This window comes from Dreissena polymorpha, chromosome 1 (assembly GCF_020536995.1).
Source record: "Dreissena polymorpha isolate Duluth1 chromosome 1, UMN_Dpol_1.0, whole genome shotgun sequence".
Taxonomy (NCBI): domain Eukaryota; kingdom Metazoa; phylum Mollusca; class Bivalvia; order Myida; family Dreissenidae; genus Dreissena; species Dreissena polymorpha.
The window spans coordinates 98,455,775-98,472,969 of record NC_068355.1 but is presented as its reverse complement, the minus strand read 5'-3'; the positions used below and the strand labels follow the sequence as shown (position 1 = coordinate 98,472,969).

Here is a 17,195-nt window from a genome sequence, read left to right as displayed (position 1 = left end):
ACCATTGGCATCTACTCGTTTTTTATGCCCCCAGATCGAAAGATCGGGGGCATATTGTTTTTGGCCTGTCTGTCTGTCATTCATTCATTCATTGTGTGTGTCCCAAAACTTTAACATTGCTTAAAGTTTTGCAATGACTTTTGCATTATTGAAGATATCAACTTGATATTTGGCATGCATGTGTATCTCATGGAGCTGCACATTTTGAATGGTGAAAGGTCAAGGTCATCCTTCAAAGTCTTATGTCAAATTTATGGCTTCAAAGCGGGGCAATAGGGGGCATTGTGTTCTGACAAACACACCTCTTGTTTATCAATAGTCCTTCCATCTGTCTGTTTGAGGTTAACCTAAAATGACAAATATTGTCTAATATCATAAATGCTTTCTTAAAGCCTTTGATACTTGCATGGATGATTTCTTTCGACACTATCAGCGCAATCACTTCACCTGACCTATTTATAACCAAGACATTGACTTTGGACTGTAAGTAATTCACGACGTCCAAATTCCTGGTTATATTAAAATTAGGTTTAGTGTTATATCTTGCTTCAAAGCTTTGAAACTTTCATGGATGATGTTTTTGAACTCTCTAAAGACATCTGAATCAACAGACCTTATTTTGGACAAATGAACCTACTTTTGGACATATTCAGCAGGTCAAATTTCTTGATTTATCCAAATGGACCATTTGCCTAACTAAAACTTCTGACTAAAAAGCTTTGAAACTTGATTTCAATGTTATAAGCTCGTACTTTCCAACTGATCTCAGTTTGACCTTAAAACTTACCTTCTTTTGGACATTAAAAAAAAAATCAAAACTGTCAAGGTTTACTAATGGGCATATGCGTTTATTAAATTCATCATCTTGTTTTTAGTTTAAAATGAAGATAGTAAAAGTTGCTTTTTTAGGTTATGTATATCTGTGTAAATGGGGTGAAGGGTAAATTCATAGATTTGAAAAGGTAGAATTTTTTTGTACATTAAGTATATAAAGTATATTTTTCTTATTGAAACTCAATAATAGGTAGGACTTTGTTGTTAATATGACCTTTCTATTTCTTCAAGTATTTCTAAGACTTTATTTTAAGAATTCGGAAAGTTATCCTCTGCATCAGGAACTCAAGTAATAAGGATTTTTTTAATGCTGCATTTCATGATAATCAACAAGAACATAAACATGTTTAACATGCTTATTTGAGGAAAACTGGGCTTAATCTTTATGCTTAAAAATAAACCTGTGCAGTTTACACAGGGTTATCTTGGAAACACTGCGCTGTTATGAAAGTTTCGTTCACAGGAGGTCTCTTCTAAACCGCAATCCAGTGAAGGAAGAATGTTTTGACCCTTATTAGCCTGTGGTGACCACACATGCATTAAGCATAGCTTGTCCAGAAATAAGCTTAATTGAAGTGAAATATTGAGGCACTGCACCAGTACAGGATGATTATATGAGTCAGGTTCTGAGAAAACTGGGCATAATGCATGTGCGTAAATTGTCGTCCCAGATTAGCCTGTGCAGTCCGCACATGTTAATCAGAGACAACACTTTCCGCCTAAACAAGATTTTCGGTAAGGAGGGACTTTCTTGAAACTAAAAATACCATAAAAGTCGAAAGTGTTGTCCCTGATAATCCTGTGCGGACTGCACAGGCTAATCTGGGACGACATTTTACGCACATGCATTAAGCCCAATTTTCTCAGAACAAGACACATATATGGAAAATTTCCAATAGGCTTCATATGAAATTCCTGAGATGTTTCAGGTCAATAATGGAACTGTCAGCTATTGTAATTATGTCTGGATGTGTTAGGCTTTTATTGTATACACTATGCTTAGCTGTCCAAAAATAATTTTCCAATGTGGGATTGCATTTGATTCCTTTAAAAAATCAGTTATTTATTCCAAAAGTGCACCATTTTAGGCTAAGAATAATAAGGTTATTCATTAAACTTCCATTGTTTACATTATGCTTGTATTGTTATATGTTTTGTTGATTATGTTTAGAAATGAAGTAAAAAACTGACTCAGTTTGTTGTTATAATTTCAATTACAAAATTTGAATGACTCACTGAAGAATAAACACACATACAAAGTAATATACATATCTTTATTGTGATCTGAGAATTGTTTGTTATAGAATAAAAAATTGGCATGCTTTGTTAATATTACTTCCATTAAGGAACCATGGTTGTTGTTTTTCAAAATTAAATATTGAAAAAGTAAAAGAGATGTTTAATCGACAATGTAGTTTAACTTGAAATTAGGCATTTCAAGAAATACCTGTTCAAACAATATGAAGTGTGGAAAGACTACTAGGAAACACTGGTCAGCAACTATGAATAGAATGGTGACCATTGGAGAGACAGTGGACAGCTTGACAAGACAGCACCTGAGAGTTCTTTGGCTTGGCAAGCCGAAGTACGCCCTTTGTGAGAAGGATACTGTTCCACTTGCAAGGGACAGATTTGTAGAAACATAGCCCAGAAGTCATGCAAGAAAAGGGGAGGATGAGCGATCTACAAGCTTGACACCAGATTGCGACACACATAATCGCCAACGGACTACGAGACAGACCAACGATTTAACTAGGGTTTGCTGTAAATGGGAAAAAATGTGCAAGAATTAGAAGGGGCTGAATACCCACCAAACAGGCCTTGACTGTCCCCTGATTTTAAGGATGGTACAATGCAAAGGCAACCTCATGAGACAGAGGAGGGCCGCGACAAAGTTACACCCCACTGTGTCTAGAATCTCAGTTCCGTTCGAGGATGAAGTCAACACTTCAAGTTCAAAAAATGTCAGGATAAAAGGCTCGGAGGAGAGCAGTGCGCTTGAACCCAGAGGCACTCAGGACAAAGCAACAGGAAACAACAACAGAAAAAAGCGGATCAAGTTGCCAGCAAGCTTAGAAAAGAAGGAATGGTATGTGTATGAGGAAGAGATCGACATGGTGCTTGGGACGGCCTTTGCTGGGCCTTTGGACGGAAAACTTGCAGTGATGGCAACAATCATGCACAGCATGGGGCTGTGCAGATTTGGTGCTCAGCAGAAGAGAGCAGCAAGGACAACGCCCATACTTAATCAACACAAGCACAAGATCAACCAACTCAGGGGAGACATACAGCGCCTCACTTTAAGGACGCTTCAGAAGAGAGACCAGCATTTGCCGAGTTGAGAAAGAATCTGCGCCAGCTTCTCTTAGAATAGCAGAAAACAACAGAAATAATTGAAAAGAGAGGTCAAGGATGCAGGCCAACTTCACAGCTAACCCATTACTGTTCACAAAAAAACTCCTTGGAGACAAGAGGTCAAGCAGGCTAGATTGTCCAATACAGGAAGTGGAGGACCACCTACGTAATTTACACTCTGGAGAGACCAGAGAACAGGACTTGGGAGACCCCAACATGCTTTTTTTCCTGGAACCACAAACTTATGTTTATGACAATACTGAGCCAAAGCTGCAGGAATTCAGAGACGTCATCAGAGAAGCAAGAACAGGATCAGGGCTAGGGCCCAACAGAATCAAGTATACAAGAATTGCCTAGACTGTTGGAGAGACTTTGGAGACTAATCAAAGTGGTGTGGAGGATGGGACTGTTACCAGACTGCTGTTTACTTTCAGAGGGCTGCTCCATACCAAAAGAGGAGGACTCCAAGACTTTGAAACAGTTCCGGACTATTTCCCGTCTGAACATTGAGGGACATGTATTCTTGTCCATCCAAACAACGCAGCTTCCTGTTCATGTTGACAAACAAGTATATGCACACTTCAGTGCAAAAGGGAAGAGTGCCAGGGATCTCAGGGTGTCTTAAACACACCAGCGTGCTCTCACAACTCTTAATGAAGGCTAAGACAACCAAACGAGATATGACGGTCTTGTGGTTTGACTTAGCCAATGCTTATGGAACAGTGCCTCACAAGCTTCTAGACTTAACACTGAAGAAGAATTTGAACCTAGAAAGTAAAAGACATGCTGAAACACTATTTTGACAACTACAAAATGCGGTTCACAGTATCTGACTAAGCAACTTCATGGCAAAGCCTCATGGCTTGGATAGTTACTGGCTGTATTACCTCTGTCATTCTCTTCTCTGCAGCGATGAACCTAATGTTGAAAACGGCAGAGAAGATGAGCCGAGGTACAATAACCTTCTCAGGTATATGACAGCCACCAACAAGAGCCTTCATGGATGACATGACAAGAACATCTTAGTCGGATCCAGATGGAAGATGGATGTTGGAAGACTTAGAACGACTTATCTCATGGTCAAGGATAAAGTTCATGCCAGTCAAATCCAGGAGCTTAGTTCTGAAGAAAAGAAAGGTACAAGACTGATTTCGCTTCAGAATCAACGAAAAACTCATCTGACAGTGACTGAGCAGCCAGTAAAGAGCCTTTGCAAGGGTTTCAGAAAATCTCTCTGAGACCAGGAAAGTTTGATAGAGATGCAGCAGTAGTAAGATGACTGGATGCAAGCCGTGGACAAGAGCAGTCTTCCAATGAAGTACACAGCTTGTATCTACCAACATGGAGTTCTACCAAGACATCTGTGGCCTCTTGGTGTACGCTGTCTCAGTATCGACTTTCGAAGCCATATAGAAGAAATTAGGCCAATACATCAGAAGATGGCTCGAAGTTCCAAGAACCTTCTAAAGTATCGGCCTGTATAACTCTGGCAGCAAAATACAGCTTCCCATTTCTCTTTTACGGAGGAGTTTAAATTTACCACAGTCAGGCAAGTCAAGATGCTGTGAGACAGTACAGACCAGAAAGTAATTGGGGCCCCGTGGGAAGTCAACAAAGGTCGGAAGTGGAGAGCAGACAAGGCAGTTAACAATGCAGAATCCAGGCACAGGGACATAGTGGAGGACAACTACATCTGGCATGTTGGGATTAGGGTGTGTCACTAGAGCCAGTTGATGGTCAGCATCACCAGCAGAGAAGAGGAGGTTGGTCCTGGTTGAATTTCGGTCGAAAGAGGAGGAGACAAGACAAGCGGCAGCGGAACGAATGGGGAAAAACAGGGCAGTTGGCACCTTCGGAAGATGTCGTGGATAGCGCCGAAACATCTAATGAAGGGCGACTCCACTTGAAGAAGAGACTGATGCATTGACATTATCCATTTTTTATTCATAATGAATTGTGGATGTTTATATTATCGTTTTCTATTTGTATGACTGACTGCATTCGGAATTTGGAGTTACAAATAATAAACAGCACGAAAACAAGGAGAATTAAAACATTGTGTTTTAACGTCAGTTTGGTAGTGGAATGTAACCTAGATTGTGGGGTGTTGGATTTCACAGAGCAAGCGTTTGGTCAGTCTTCTTTTAATACAGAATAAAAAAGTTGGAAAAGTCTGCAACAACTGGGATTTTAATATTATGCGTCGTTTGTCATATAACATAATTACTTTTTAAGAAATTTATTTAATTCTGATCATTTGCTATTTTTTACTCGCTGTCAATATGATTCACTAAAAACAATGTGTACAACTAATAGAACAGAACGCTATCTTCTAATAAAAAGACATGATTCATGCCATTTCAATTTAACACCTAACTGCCGTGCCATAAATGAAATCAGAGATCTTGCATTTTGATAGTTCTTTGATAATATTGGGTAAACATTATTTTCAATTGACTCGAAGAACTTAACTATGCCTTTGGTAAACATGAAAAAAGCAAGTAAGGCAGCAAACAAATCGTCCAGTAAAGGATTCACTGTCCGGGTTATCACAATGGATGCTGAATTGCAGTTTGAAAATATTGAGGTAAATTTCACTGTTATTGTTTTTTTTATTACAAAAAATGTTTGTGATTATAATATATATCTTTTTACACTTAGATCTGTCATTTTTGTCAGGAATTTATAATAGTGAAATTGGATTAGGGTGTGGTCTTGTGAAAAAAATGATTCAGACATATTCAAGTTTCCCTGAGCATCAGACAACTTTTTTCAAATGGTTGTTTAATGACTTATCCCAGAATCTGGAAAATCTATCAGACAAAACAAATCAGAACAATTTTATGGTCTTTAATTTGTGAAGTCTTTAAATCAGGAAATTGGTGTATTTAATTGATTTACTGTCAAATACTTCATAATCGATAACTACCAGTAAGTGTTGTTAAGTTTAAGCCTTGAAAAATCCATTTGGCCTCTTGAATATGCAAGTCAAGTTGGCGGTCTGGTGAGTAAAAATTAATACTTGACCGACCAGGCGAGTGCTGTTTTTCTGGTTGAAAAATATAAATTCAGTTCCAGAACACCTGCCACATCGATACACATTGCAAATTATTTTTCGAACGAACTAAAAATTGGTTAAGTACACACAAAAACTGCTCTTTTGTTTTAACAATGTAAATGAGGTCACATGCACAGTAAAAATAATCTCGAAATCAGCTGCGCTCGTTTCTTAGATGTCAGTGCTCTTAGGTAATCGAATAATAGTGAAAAAGACGCTGAATATATTGGTCATTCCGTGAAGAATAAAATTTCCTTTTAATGTTAATATCTTTAAAAAAATACATAAACTGGTTTATTATAATACTTCTTATATTTAACTATAAATAAACAGAAAAAATAATTATTTATAAACAAAATAATTCGTGATCAGAAGCCATAGCAAAAAATTATGATAATGTAACCATTTGTCAATTTGACACTAATAAATTAATTGAATTTTTTGCAAACTAATTACAACTATAGTATTTGCTTATAGATGTTTGTTTATTACAATGAGACAAAGTCAGATGATAGTTTTAGTTAAGAAAAAGGTTCTGGTTGATCATTACTATCAATATAGATATATTTTTTATGCAGGGCGAGAAGATTAAAGTGAAGGGCAAGTGGCTCTGAAAAAAAAATTCAAGGCCTGAAGTTGTAAATATTAAGCCTGATAGAGTTGCATATGGAAACTAACTAAATGTTGCATTTGATATTAAAAAAAAAAAAAAAAATATTTTAAATCTTCAATTGAGATTTTTTTTATACAGCAATTGGGAAATGTGTAGTTTTTTCCTAATTGGAAAAGTTTTTTGGAACTTTATAAAGAAGGAAAAAAATAGTCGGAAAAGTTATAATATTACAGTTAGGGTTGGCCTTGAGTGAAATTTTATGGAGAAGTCACTTCTCTCTTGACTGAAATAAGGGAGCAAGCAGGAAATATCAATCAAAAGTTGTGTATTGTCATAATTGATTAATAATAAATTGATTTAAGATAAGGGCAAAATGAATTTCTCCCATATCTGAACGAAAGCAAGTCACTCTCTGCGAAAATATAGCCCCGGTTGACCCCTCTCAGTCAACTCCTGACAAGTACCGGTATGCTGGTCTGACATGACAGATCATACAAATGTGCGACAACATACAAACATTTATTAGACAATGTGATTGCCCTTTACATGTTTCAAAGAATAAGTTTGTTGAGTTTGTTCAGGTCACTAATAATTGTATTTTGTGTGTTTTTAGATGAAAGCATATGGACAAGAGTTATTTGAACTTGTCTGTAGAACTATTGGCTTGCGAGAAACATGGTTCTTTGGACTGCAGCATCAGGATTCAAAAGGATATATTGCATGGTTGAAATTTGATAAAAGGGTATGCATTTGATGATATTTCTCAATAATTTCTCAAACAATTATTATCTCACGCCATAGGCGGAGGGATATTGTTTTGGCGTTTTCTTTCCATCCGTTGGTCCGTCCAGAGCCATATCTTTGAAGTGCTTGGGCAGATTTCATTAAAACGTGGTTTGAGTGTATATATGGATAAGAAGATGATGCACGCCAAATGGCATTGTACACCATCTGTTAATAACGGAATTATGGCCCTTTGTATCTTGAAAAAATGCTTTTTAATATATGCTGAGTGCTTTATCTCCATTAACACATGAGCCAGAGCCATGAAACTTGCCATAGTTGCTCTCAATCATCTGGGGGTGCTTCACATTCTACAACCCAGCGATTTTTTTGTCCAAATGGGAAAAGTACCCGTACCTGTCCAATCGGGAAAAATTGAGTCGTGAAAACTCTCAAATTGGGAAAAAACGAGTCGTGAAACCCTCAAATTGGGAAATTGGTGTATTTGATTTTATGCTCCCAAATACTTTAAAATTGATAACTAAGTGTTTTCAAGCTGTCAATATTATATTTACATAGGTTCAAACCATAGAGCTGCACAGGAAAACAAACATAATGTTGCATTTTCCAAAAAAAAATAATTTTTTTTTTACCTTAAAGGGATCTTTTCACGCTTTGGTAAATTGACAAAATTGAAAAAAGTTGTTTCAGATTCGCAAATTTTCGTTTTGGTTATGATATTTGTGAGGAAACAGTAATACTGAACATTTACCATGCTCTAATAAAGCCATTATATGCATCTTTTGACGATTTTAAAACCTAAAAATTATAAAGCGTTGCAACGCGAAACGATTGAATAATTTGGAGAGTTCTGTTTTTGTCGTAAAATTTTGTGAAACTACGAAGATTTCTTATATAAGGTATAAAATACGTTAAATATGTGTACTCGGCGGAATAGCTCAGTAGGCTAAAGCGTTTTTACTTCAGGACTCTGGCAGGACTCCAGGGGTCACTGGTTCGAAACCTGCTCCGGGCAATGTTTTTTTCCTTTTTTTAATTATATTCTTGATTTTTTACTGGAGCTTTTACGATCCAATGTTTACATTTATCAATATAAAGCATTTAATGAATATGTTATAAATTGCCAAAATCTGTGAAAAGGCCCCTTTAAATTGGGAATTTTTTGGCCAGCAATTGGGAAATTTGTAGTTTTTTCGTAATTGGGAAAGTGCCGTTTACCGGTACTTTATAAAGAAGGAAAAAAATCGCTGCTCTCATAATCCTAGGGGCTAAAGTCAAGGTCACACATTGAGGTCAAAGGTCACAAATTTGATGAACTATTCATTATTTAGTCAATCCTTTAATATGTATCAAAGGATTTTGTAATAACTGTCCACAATTGTTTTCCATTATCTAGCTGAGTGTCAAATATAAGATCCAGGTTGCTAAGGTCATGGTCAAAGTCACACACAAAGGTCAAAATCACACATTTTGATTAAATATGCCTTATTTTGGTAAGGATTCTACCGTACTAAAATGGATTCTTAAAATGTCCTGATGTAATTTTTCTCTATTATCAGGCACAACAATTCACTTATGCCTTTTCTTTTAGTTCTACACCCATCCATAAACAAAATGTATTTGGCGGGGGATATCAATTCAATAAATTTGCTTGTTATTCCTTGCTCCAAAATTTGTTTAGTCATACTAAAAGCAAATATAAAAAATCAGATTGAAATGGAGCAACAATTTTTATTAGCTCACCTGTCACGAAGTGACATGGTGAGATTTTGTGACCGTGTGATGACCGGCGTCCAATGTGTGTGCATGTGTGCGTGTGTCCGTCAAAAATTTATTTGTGAAGACAGTAGAAGTCACAGTTTTCATCCAATCTTTATGAAATTTGGTCAGAATGTTTATCTTGATGAAATCTGGGTTGGGATTGTATTTGGGTCATCTGAGGTCAAAAACTAGGTCACTAGGTCAAATAATTGACCTTATCGCAACATCCGGGCACTTGCGTCAGTTAGAGTTACATGCCCCTTGACGACGGTGAAAACAAAAGCGCTGTCGCCATTTTATTTGCATTGAAATATTTAACACTCCTCGCAATTTTCTTTAGTTAAAGCACATTTTCGCGACCATTTTTTAGAATAAAAATACCCAGAAATAGAAATTCTTTCATAATAAATTTAATTTAATGAACGAACACAAATAAGGATGAAAACAAACAACCAATAAATTTTAAATATATCAGGGACCTATACAAACAAAACATGTTTGTATAGGTCCCTGAATATATGCAACATATAGTAGCTGATTTGAACCTCTATATTTGTTACCTTATTACCTTGTTACGTATTAAATAAATTCTCATGATAAATGTTATTGTTTTTATTTAATTCACACCAATTTCGACACTTTTTGTTTCCGCATGTTAGGTATTTGAATGCCCCTTTCTTCATCACAAACCGATTATCGCGATGACGTCACAAAACGTTCTGATCATATCAGGCTTTGGAAGTGCAATCTAACCCTTCATAATAGTCAAAAGACATTTTAAACACCAATTACAGGACATTTAATTACCTATCGACTTCCCAATAGGAATGCAATTGACGAAATATCAGCAGAGGTGCTCAATCAGCGTAGTAAATCGACCGTATCTAGGGCATTGTTTTCACCGTCGCTAAGGGACTGTTCCTTTTGTGACGTCATCGCGATAAGGTCAATAGAAAAACCTTGTGTAGACAATAGAGGTTACAGTTTTCGTCCAATCTTTATGAAATTTGGTCAGAATGTAAATCTTGATGAAATCTGGGTTGGGATTGTATATGGGTCATCTGGGGTCAAAAACTAGGTCAAATAATAGAAAAACCTTGTGTAGACAATAGAGGTCACAGTTTTCGTCCAATCTTTATGAAATTTGGTCAGAATGTTAATCTTGATGAAATCTGGGTTGGGATTGTATTCGATTCATCTGGGGTCAAAAACTAGGTCACCAGGTCAAATAATAGTAAAACCTTGTGTAGACAACAGAGGTTTCTTCTTCATAGCCCAATACTCCTTAAGTTCCATACAGACAGGGTCTTATGTTGGAGCATTACGGCTATATTCCCTGTCTGCCTGTGTTCAACATTGTGCCACATATACGAATACATACCAATTACAATACAAAATATAATTTAAAACTAAATTACAATTACCAAATACAATTTTTTGTTATTATTTCTATATAATTGCATGTTTACATGCAAATCCCCCTTTTCTTATTAGAGCTATTAAATCAGGCTCTTCCTTCCCTATTAATTAATGTTTATTAATCTTTATATCTTCCCATCGCTAAGAGTTCTTTGTATTACATATAACTCTAACAACAAATTCCCATCTATCCATAGATTTAATACATAGTGGCAATGTTAAACCACTTTGTGATCTGTAAAATCCTTAAATATTAATAATTTTTGCTTATTTTAAACATATTACACTTTTGTGTATTTCTTTTCTTTCATAGAAACATAAAATTAAAGTAATTCTATATTGATTTTAACATTTAAAACACAGATCACAAAGTCTAAAGACTCAAACAAACCCATTGCAGTATATACTGAACATTGGGTCTAGTAATGATGACGCCACATACAACAGTATGTGTTTTCACCATCTTTACTTATAAAAATTGGGCTACTGTGAAACCATTTATTTTCGTCGGCACAAAATTTCGCCCTTTTCATAAAAATGACAATTTCGTCCGCTCTTAAATTCGTCCATTTCTGGTTTTGAAAAAAAACAACGTCCGATTTGTTTGTAATACATGTAATACGCGGTTGCGAAAAAATCGTGCTGGGAAAAGAGAGGTGACACTTGATAGTCACTTGCAGGAGGTGGGCCTTGTTTGGCATATGCCAATTAACAAGTCTGTTATTTTAGGTGATAGTAAATGTCCCTTATTATTTTATGTAATTGACACGTTCTTTGTTATGATTAGCGGATAAGTGGGACTGAATAATCGTTAACGAGTGTTTTAAACAACGAAGCCAATTGCCAATTGCAGTTAAAACAAAACACAAATCAAAATGTTCTTTATTAATTTGTAACAAAGCGCAGAATATATTTCAGTCAGGTGTTGATCACACATCGTCATATTTTAATTGCGTTTAATAGTGTTGTCTTCAATCCGGATTCGCCGCGTGTAGGCTGTATAATCTGCAACACCCCAGAAAAACACAATACACACAATGGGTAATAAAGTTGTTAACAATTAGCGCTAATCAACACTATTATACCTAAACGAAGTCGACGCATTCGATACAGCCTTATTGCATTCGCGTTTTACAGGAAATGTCAGTTGTCAGTACACTGTATAATGAACACCCCATTGTGTCAAAACCGGATTTAACTTGAGTGTGAATAGTCGACTGTTTCATGATCTTTGTATCAATACCATCTGTGTATCTGTATTATAAGTATACCAGTCAACAAATAAGGTGCGCGCTTCCGCATATGGGTATTCGGACGTTCAAAAAATTGACCTACGGTTTAGCGTTCATGCCGTCGACGTCGAACACATTAAGCAATCTAACTCGTTTTTTTTTACTATTTCTTTATTTGAAAAAAATACTAATGGCTTATAACTTACCTTGCAATCTTTTTTTCTCGCATTTTGCGAGTGTGCGAGTGTTAATTTCGAGCCCTGCGTATATGCGTGGATTACGCTGGATTTAAATGCCTCATGCCTACGGTAATTCAGTCTTATTTGTTTCAAATATGGGACATGATTGTTCGTTAGGATCTTGAATTCGTCCATCGGTCGAAGGACGAAAAAGGCGAAAATTAATGTCAAACGAATAATAATGGTTTCACAGTATTCTCTCTCTTTCTCTTTCCTTTTGAAATATCCAACAACATTATCACAATAATAATAAGAATAAGAATAAAAATAAAACATCAACATAGTAATTTATTACTATAAAACAATTCATGTATTTTATTAAAATTCAAGTTCTTTTGGATGTAATTATCCTTTTTCTTTCATTTCATATATTTCCTGCACAGAAATTCTTATCGTTTACATTCTGATAAGTGCACTCAATGTCAAGGTCGTCCGCTGGGCAATATTTCTATTTTAAAACGGATTGACCTACTTGTAATTTTTAATAAGAAATTTCGGCCAATCAGCGCCATTGTTATATAAGCCTATTAACCAATAGTAACCTGCTTTTTAACAGCATTAGGCTCAGTCACTATGTTGTTTATATTGAGTATTGCGTTTTAATTTAATTATAAGTAAAGCTATTTTTTAAATTACTAGATTTTTATTAAAGCACCGCACCAGCACTGCAAAGCTTCCTATTTTCATAAATGGAACAGCCCAGTAAAATCAGGCTGTCAATATTATGGCCGTTTTCGACTTTTTAAAGCAGATTTTTATGTAAAGCAGTGTGCTCGGGCAATGGTTTTTTAACCGAAGTCCCGAAGGTAAACAACCCCATTAGTCAGTCAGACAACAGAGGTCACAGTTTTCATCAGATCTTAATGAAATATGGTCAGAATGTTTGTCTTGTTAAAATCTGGGTAAGGATTGAATTTGGGTCATCTAGGGTCAGAAACTAGGTCTTTAGGTCAAAGTAAAAAAAACACAACTTTTGTAGACAGTAGAGGTCACAAGTTTCATCCAAACTGTATGAAATTCGGCCAGAATGTTAATCTTGATGAAATCTGGGTTGGGTTTTTATTTGGGTCATCTGGGGTCAAAAACTAGGTCATTAGGTCAAATCATAGAAAAACTTGTGTAGACAATAGAGCACATAGTTTTCATCTGATCTTATAAATGAAATATGGTTAGAATGTTTATCTTGATAATATCTGATTTTGGATTGTATATGGGTCATCTGGGGTAAAAAATTAGGTCACCGGGCCAATTTTAGTAAAACCTTGTGTAGATGAAACAGGTCACAGTTTTCATCATGTTTTAATGAAATTTTGTCAGAATGTATTAATCAATGAAATCTGGCTTGGATTTGTATATGGGTCTGATAGAATTTAAGTTGATGTAGCAAGGTTAGTCAGGTGAGCAATTCAGGGCCATCATGGCCCTCTTGTTTAAATTTGTTCAATAAATGTGTACTCAAATTGTCATTTGTCTGATGAAAGTAAATATACTTTTTTATATTCAAAGGTTTTAGATCAAGATGTCTCTAAGGAATCACCAGTGACATTCACATTTCTAGCCAAGTTTTACCCTGAAGATGTAGCCAATGAACTGATACAAGAGATCACACAGCATCTGTTCTTCCTGCAAGTGAAGCAGTCAATCCTGAACATGGATATATACTGCCCACCAGAGGCCTCTGTCTTACTAGCTTCATATGCAGTACAGGCAAAGGTACATTTCTCAATGATTGACCAGCTTCATACCTTGAAATCAATATAATGAAACATGTATTGTGTACAGCAATGTCTGAGACGCTGGACAACTGTCTAAGGCATAGCTGAACAAAGCTTTATTTAAATAATGGAGTATTCATCATTCTGTTGAACTGAGCAGTAGTGAAATTACCAACATATTTAGCTCTTAGCTCAGTTTAGCTCTGAATGTTGTGCTTAATTGGTCAGTTTTCTGTGTTGTTGTTTATAACTACAGTCGAAACCCGATGGCTCGAACTCGCTTGGCTTGAATTTCCGGTTGGCTCGAACTCGCATCAAAGCACCATTTTTTTTATGGCTATATATTCATATAAAATTTTGTCGGAAGGCTCGAACTCGCTTGGCTCAAATTATCGGATGGCTCGAACTGTTTTCACAGTCCCGGCTACAGTTTTCACATGTTCTTTTATTCGGATGGCTTGAACTCGCTTCGGGTCCCAAAAAGTGTTATTTGATTATGACCGCTTGATGAAAGGCACGCAATAATTGATTTATAACATGTTTGCTAACATGTCATCGACTCTTTCGTTACTTGATTTGAGTAAAAGATGACATTTTGTATCAGAGCTGGCGTTCTTGTAGATGCTGTATCATTATGGCTGCAACAGCTTAATCGCTAAAATGCTTCGTTGCTCGACGACAGCTACAGAACGCAACACAGACACACACAATGTCATTCTTCAAAATACATAAATAAATAAAGGAATGTAGTGCTGTCTCGTATGTAAAAAATGTGTATATAGTGCTGATGCATGTTTTGTTCTTTAGTGCTCTGTGTTACCTTAAAATGTGCTACGCTAAAACGTGCTGATATTTACTAAATGCTATTTGTAATTGTATTTGTAACTGTTTTAAAATATTCGTAAATTAAAGTATTAAGTATATATTTGTTTCTTATTAACTTATAAATTCAGAAGCAGTAAGTAGTGCGAAGTAGTACGGCGTTTTAGCAATATGTACTGCAGACTTGTTCGTAAGCAATAGTTTATAAGTAATCGGATGGCTCGAATTCCTGATGGCTTGAACTATTGTTGCCGGTCCGGACGAGTTCAAGCCATCGGGTTTTGACTGTAATTAAAAAAATCCCGTGAAATGACTTGCACAATTTACGAGACTTGATGTGAATGTTTCATGGGTGTTCCTTAAATTCGGAAATTATTTTGCACAAACGAACCATGAGTTGTTTTCTACCGTAATACTTCATTGTAAATTAATCAAAACAATTGCTTTATAATACTATATAGAAAATGTTAAAAATCTTCTTATCAGTAACCACTGGTCAAATTAATATATTTTTTGGTCCTAAAAAACAACAACTTATTTTTTGGAAAAAAAGAGATTTCAGATTTAAACAACCAGTTGATTTTATTGACTGTTTTTTTCAGTCAGCCTTTTTATGCCCCTGGTAGGGTGGCATATAGCAGTTGAACTGTCAGTCCGTCTGTCTGTCTGTTTGTTTGTCAGGCTGTGCGTCCGTCCCAAAACTTTAACATTGGCCATAACTTTTGCAATATTGAAGATAGCAACTTGATATTTGGCATGCATGTGTATCTTATGGAGCTGCACATTTTGAGTGGTTAAAGGTCAAGGTCATCCTTCAAGGTCAACGGTCAAAACACAAAGTCATCGGTAAGTTACAAACTTTAAAGAGAGATAATTTCTATTTAATATCACTTGGCAGGTGCAGATCATTTTCACAAAGGAAGTAATATTTTTTAAAGGGATATAATACAAAAAGTTTTTAATTTAAACTGGCGTAGTAGGGGGCATTGTGTTTCTGACAAACACATCTCTTGTTTAAAGTACATTTTCAAAATGTGAATAATTTGTAATAGAACATTACATATTGTACTGGTGATGTTTCTGGTATATGATGTGATTTGCCTTAGTTATAATCCAACAAAGTTTCAAGCTTTTAGCGTTAAGAAAACATTGACAACACTTTATATGATTTTAAATGTCTGTATTTAATTTAATCAATAATAATGTATTATTTTCCTATCTTACAGTATGGAGATTATGATGAGACTACGTATGAGCCAGGGAGACTTGCAAGTGAAGATCTGCTGCCTCAGAGAGTCATTGACCAGTACCAGATGACCCCTGAAATGTGGGAGGAGAGAATCAAAACATGGTATGCTGACCAGAAAGGAACTCCAAGGTAAGTCCTGGTTCTCATAATATTTAACTACATGTATGTAAACAACGAGATATTTGATACTTGTTTTTGGTTCATTTTAGGAAGTTAAAATGCTTTGTTTAGTGTTAGAATCCAAACTTTGGTACTGGTAGTTAAATGGTAGTCAAATTAAACGCAATACTTTTATATGACTGTTTCTTAGGAATTTTGATGCAATGAGATCTTTGTCTTACAATTATATGTTTATGAATAAATGAAGGCCAAGTGTGAGGTTTCATGACTTAAAACCAGTGTAAACACCTAATGTTATGCTTTATGTTTCAAGATAGTGACCTCATTATCCCCACGCTTTTTGAAAAAAAGGTGGGGATATTGTGGTTATCTCCGCCGTCCGTCCGTCCGTCTGTCCGTCCGTCTGTCCGTCCGTCCTGGCCACTATCTCCTCCTACACTAAAAGCACTAGAACCTTGAAACTTACACACATGGTAGCTATGAGCATATGTGCGACCCTGCACTATTTGGAATTTTGATCTGACCCCTGGGTCAAAAGTTATAGCGGTTGGGGTGGGGCCGCGTCAGAAATTATCACTCATTTTTTTAGGTTATTTTACATTTACTTCTTTATTTCTACACCGATTTACTTCAAATTGATACTGGACCTCTCTTATGACAATACGGTCAATCTCAACCATGCATGGCCCCATTCCCAACCCTTGGGCGCCCCGCCCACATAGGCCACACCCACCAAAAATTTCCATTTACTATAATTTTTTCATTTCTACACGGATTCACTTCAAATTGATACTGAACTTTTGTTATGACATTAGGGTCAATCTCAACTATGCATGGCCCCAATTCCAACCCTGGGGCGCCCGCCCACATAGGCCACACCCACCAAAAAATTCCATTTACTATAAAAAAAATTTAGGTTATTTTACATTAACTTCTTCATTTCTACACTGATTCACTTCAAATTGATACTGAACCTCTCTTATGACAAAACGGTCAAACTCAACTATGCATGGCCCCGTTGCCAACCCTGGGGC

General features: G+C 36.1%; 2 protein-coding genes across 5 annotated transcripts in view; both read left to right on the top strand.

Moving 5' to 3' along the window:
* Positions 1 to 2,024, top strand: part of LOC127842069 (GPN-loop GTPase 3-like) — a 29,050-nt gene extending 27,026 nt beyond the window's left edge. For both annotated transcript variants that reach the window (XM_052371397.1, XM_052371390.1), the window contains exon 8: positions 1 to 2,024. This exon is cut by the window's left edge and continues 351 nt beyond it. The gene's annotated coding sequence lies outside the window, so the exon portion shown is untranslated.
* Positions 2,025 to 5,344: 3,320 nt separating this feature from the next.
* Positions 5,345 to 17,195, top strand: part of LOC127842009 (merlin-like) — a 45,231-nt gene continuing 33,380 nt past the window's right edge. For all 3 annotated transcript variants that reach the window (XM_052371328.1, XM_052371319.1, XM_052371312.1), the window contains exons 1-4: positions 5,345 to 5,776; positions 7,474 to 7,602; positions 13,762 to 13,968; positions 16,019 to 16,170. In XM_052371328.1, coding sequence (XP_052227288.1) covers positions 5,663 to 5,776; positions 7,474 to 7,602; positions 13,762 to 13,968; positions 16,019 to 16,170 — 602 coding nt within the window. In that variant the 5' untranslated portion in view covers positions 5,345 to 5,662. The remainder of the gene's footprint in view (positions 5,777 to 7,473; positions 7,603 to 13,761; positions 13,969 to 16,018; positions 16,171 to 17,195) is intronic.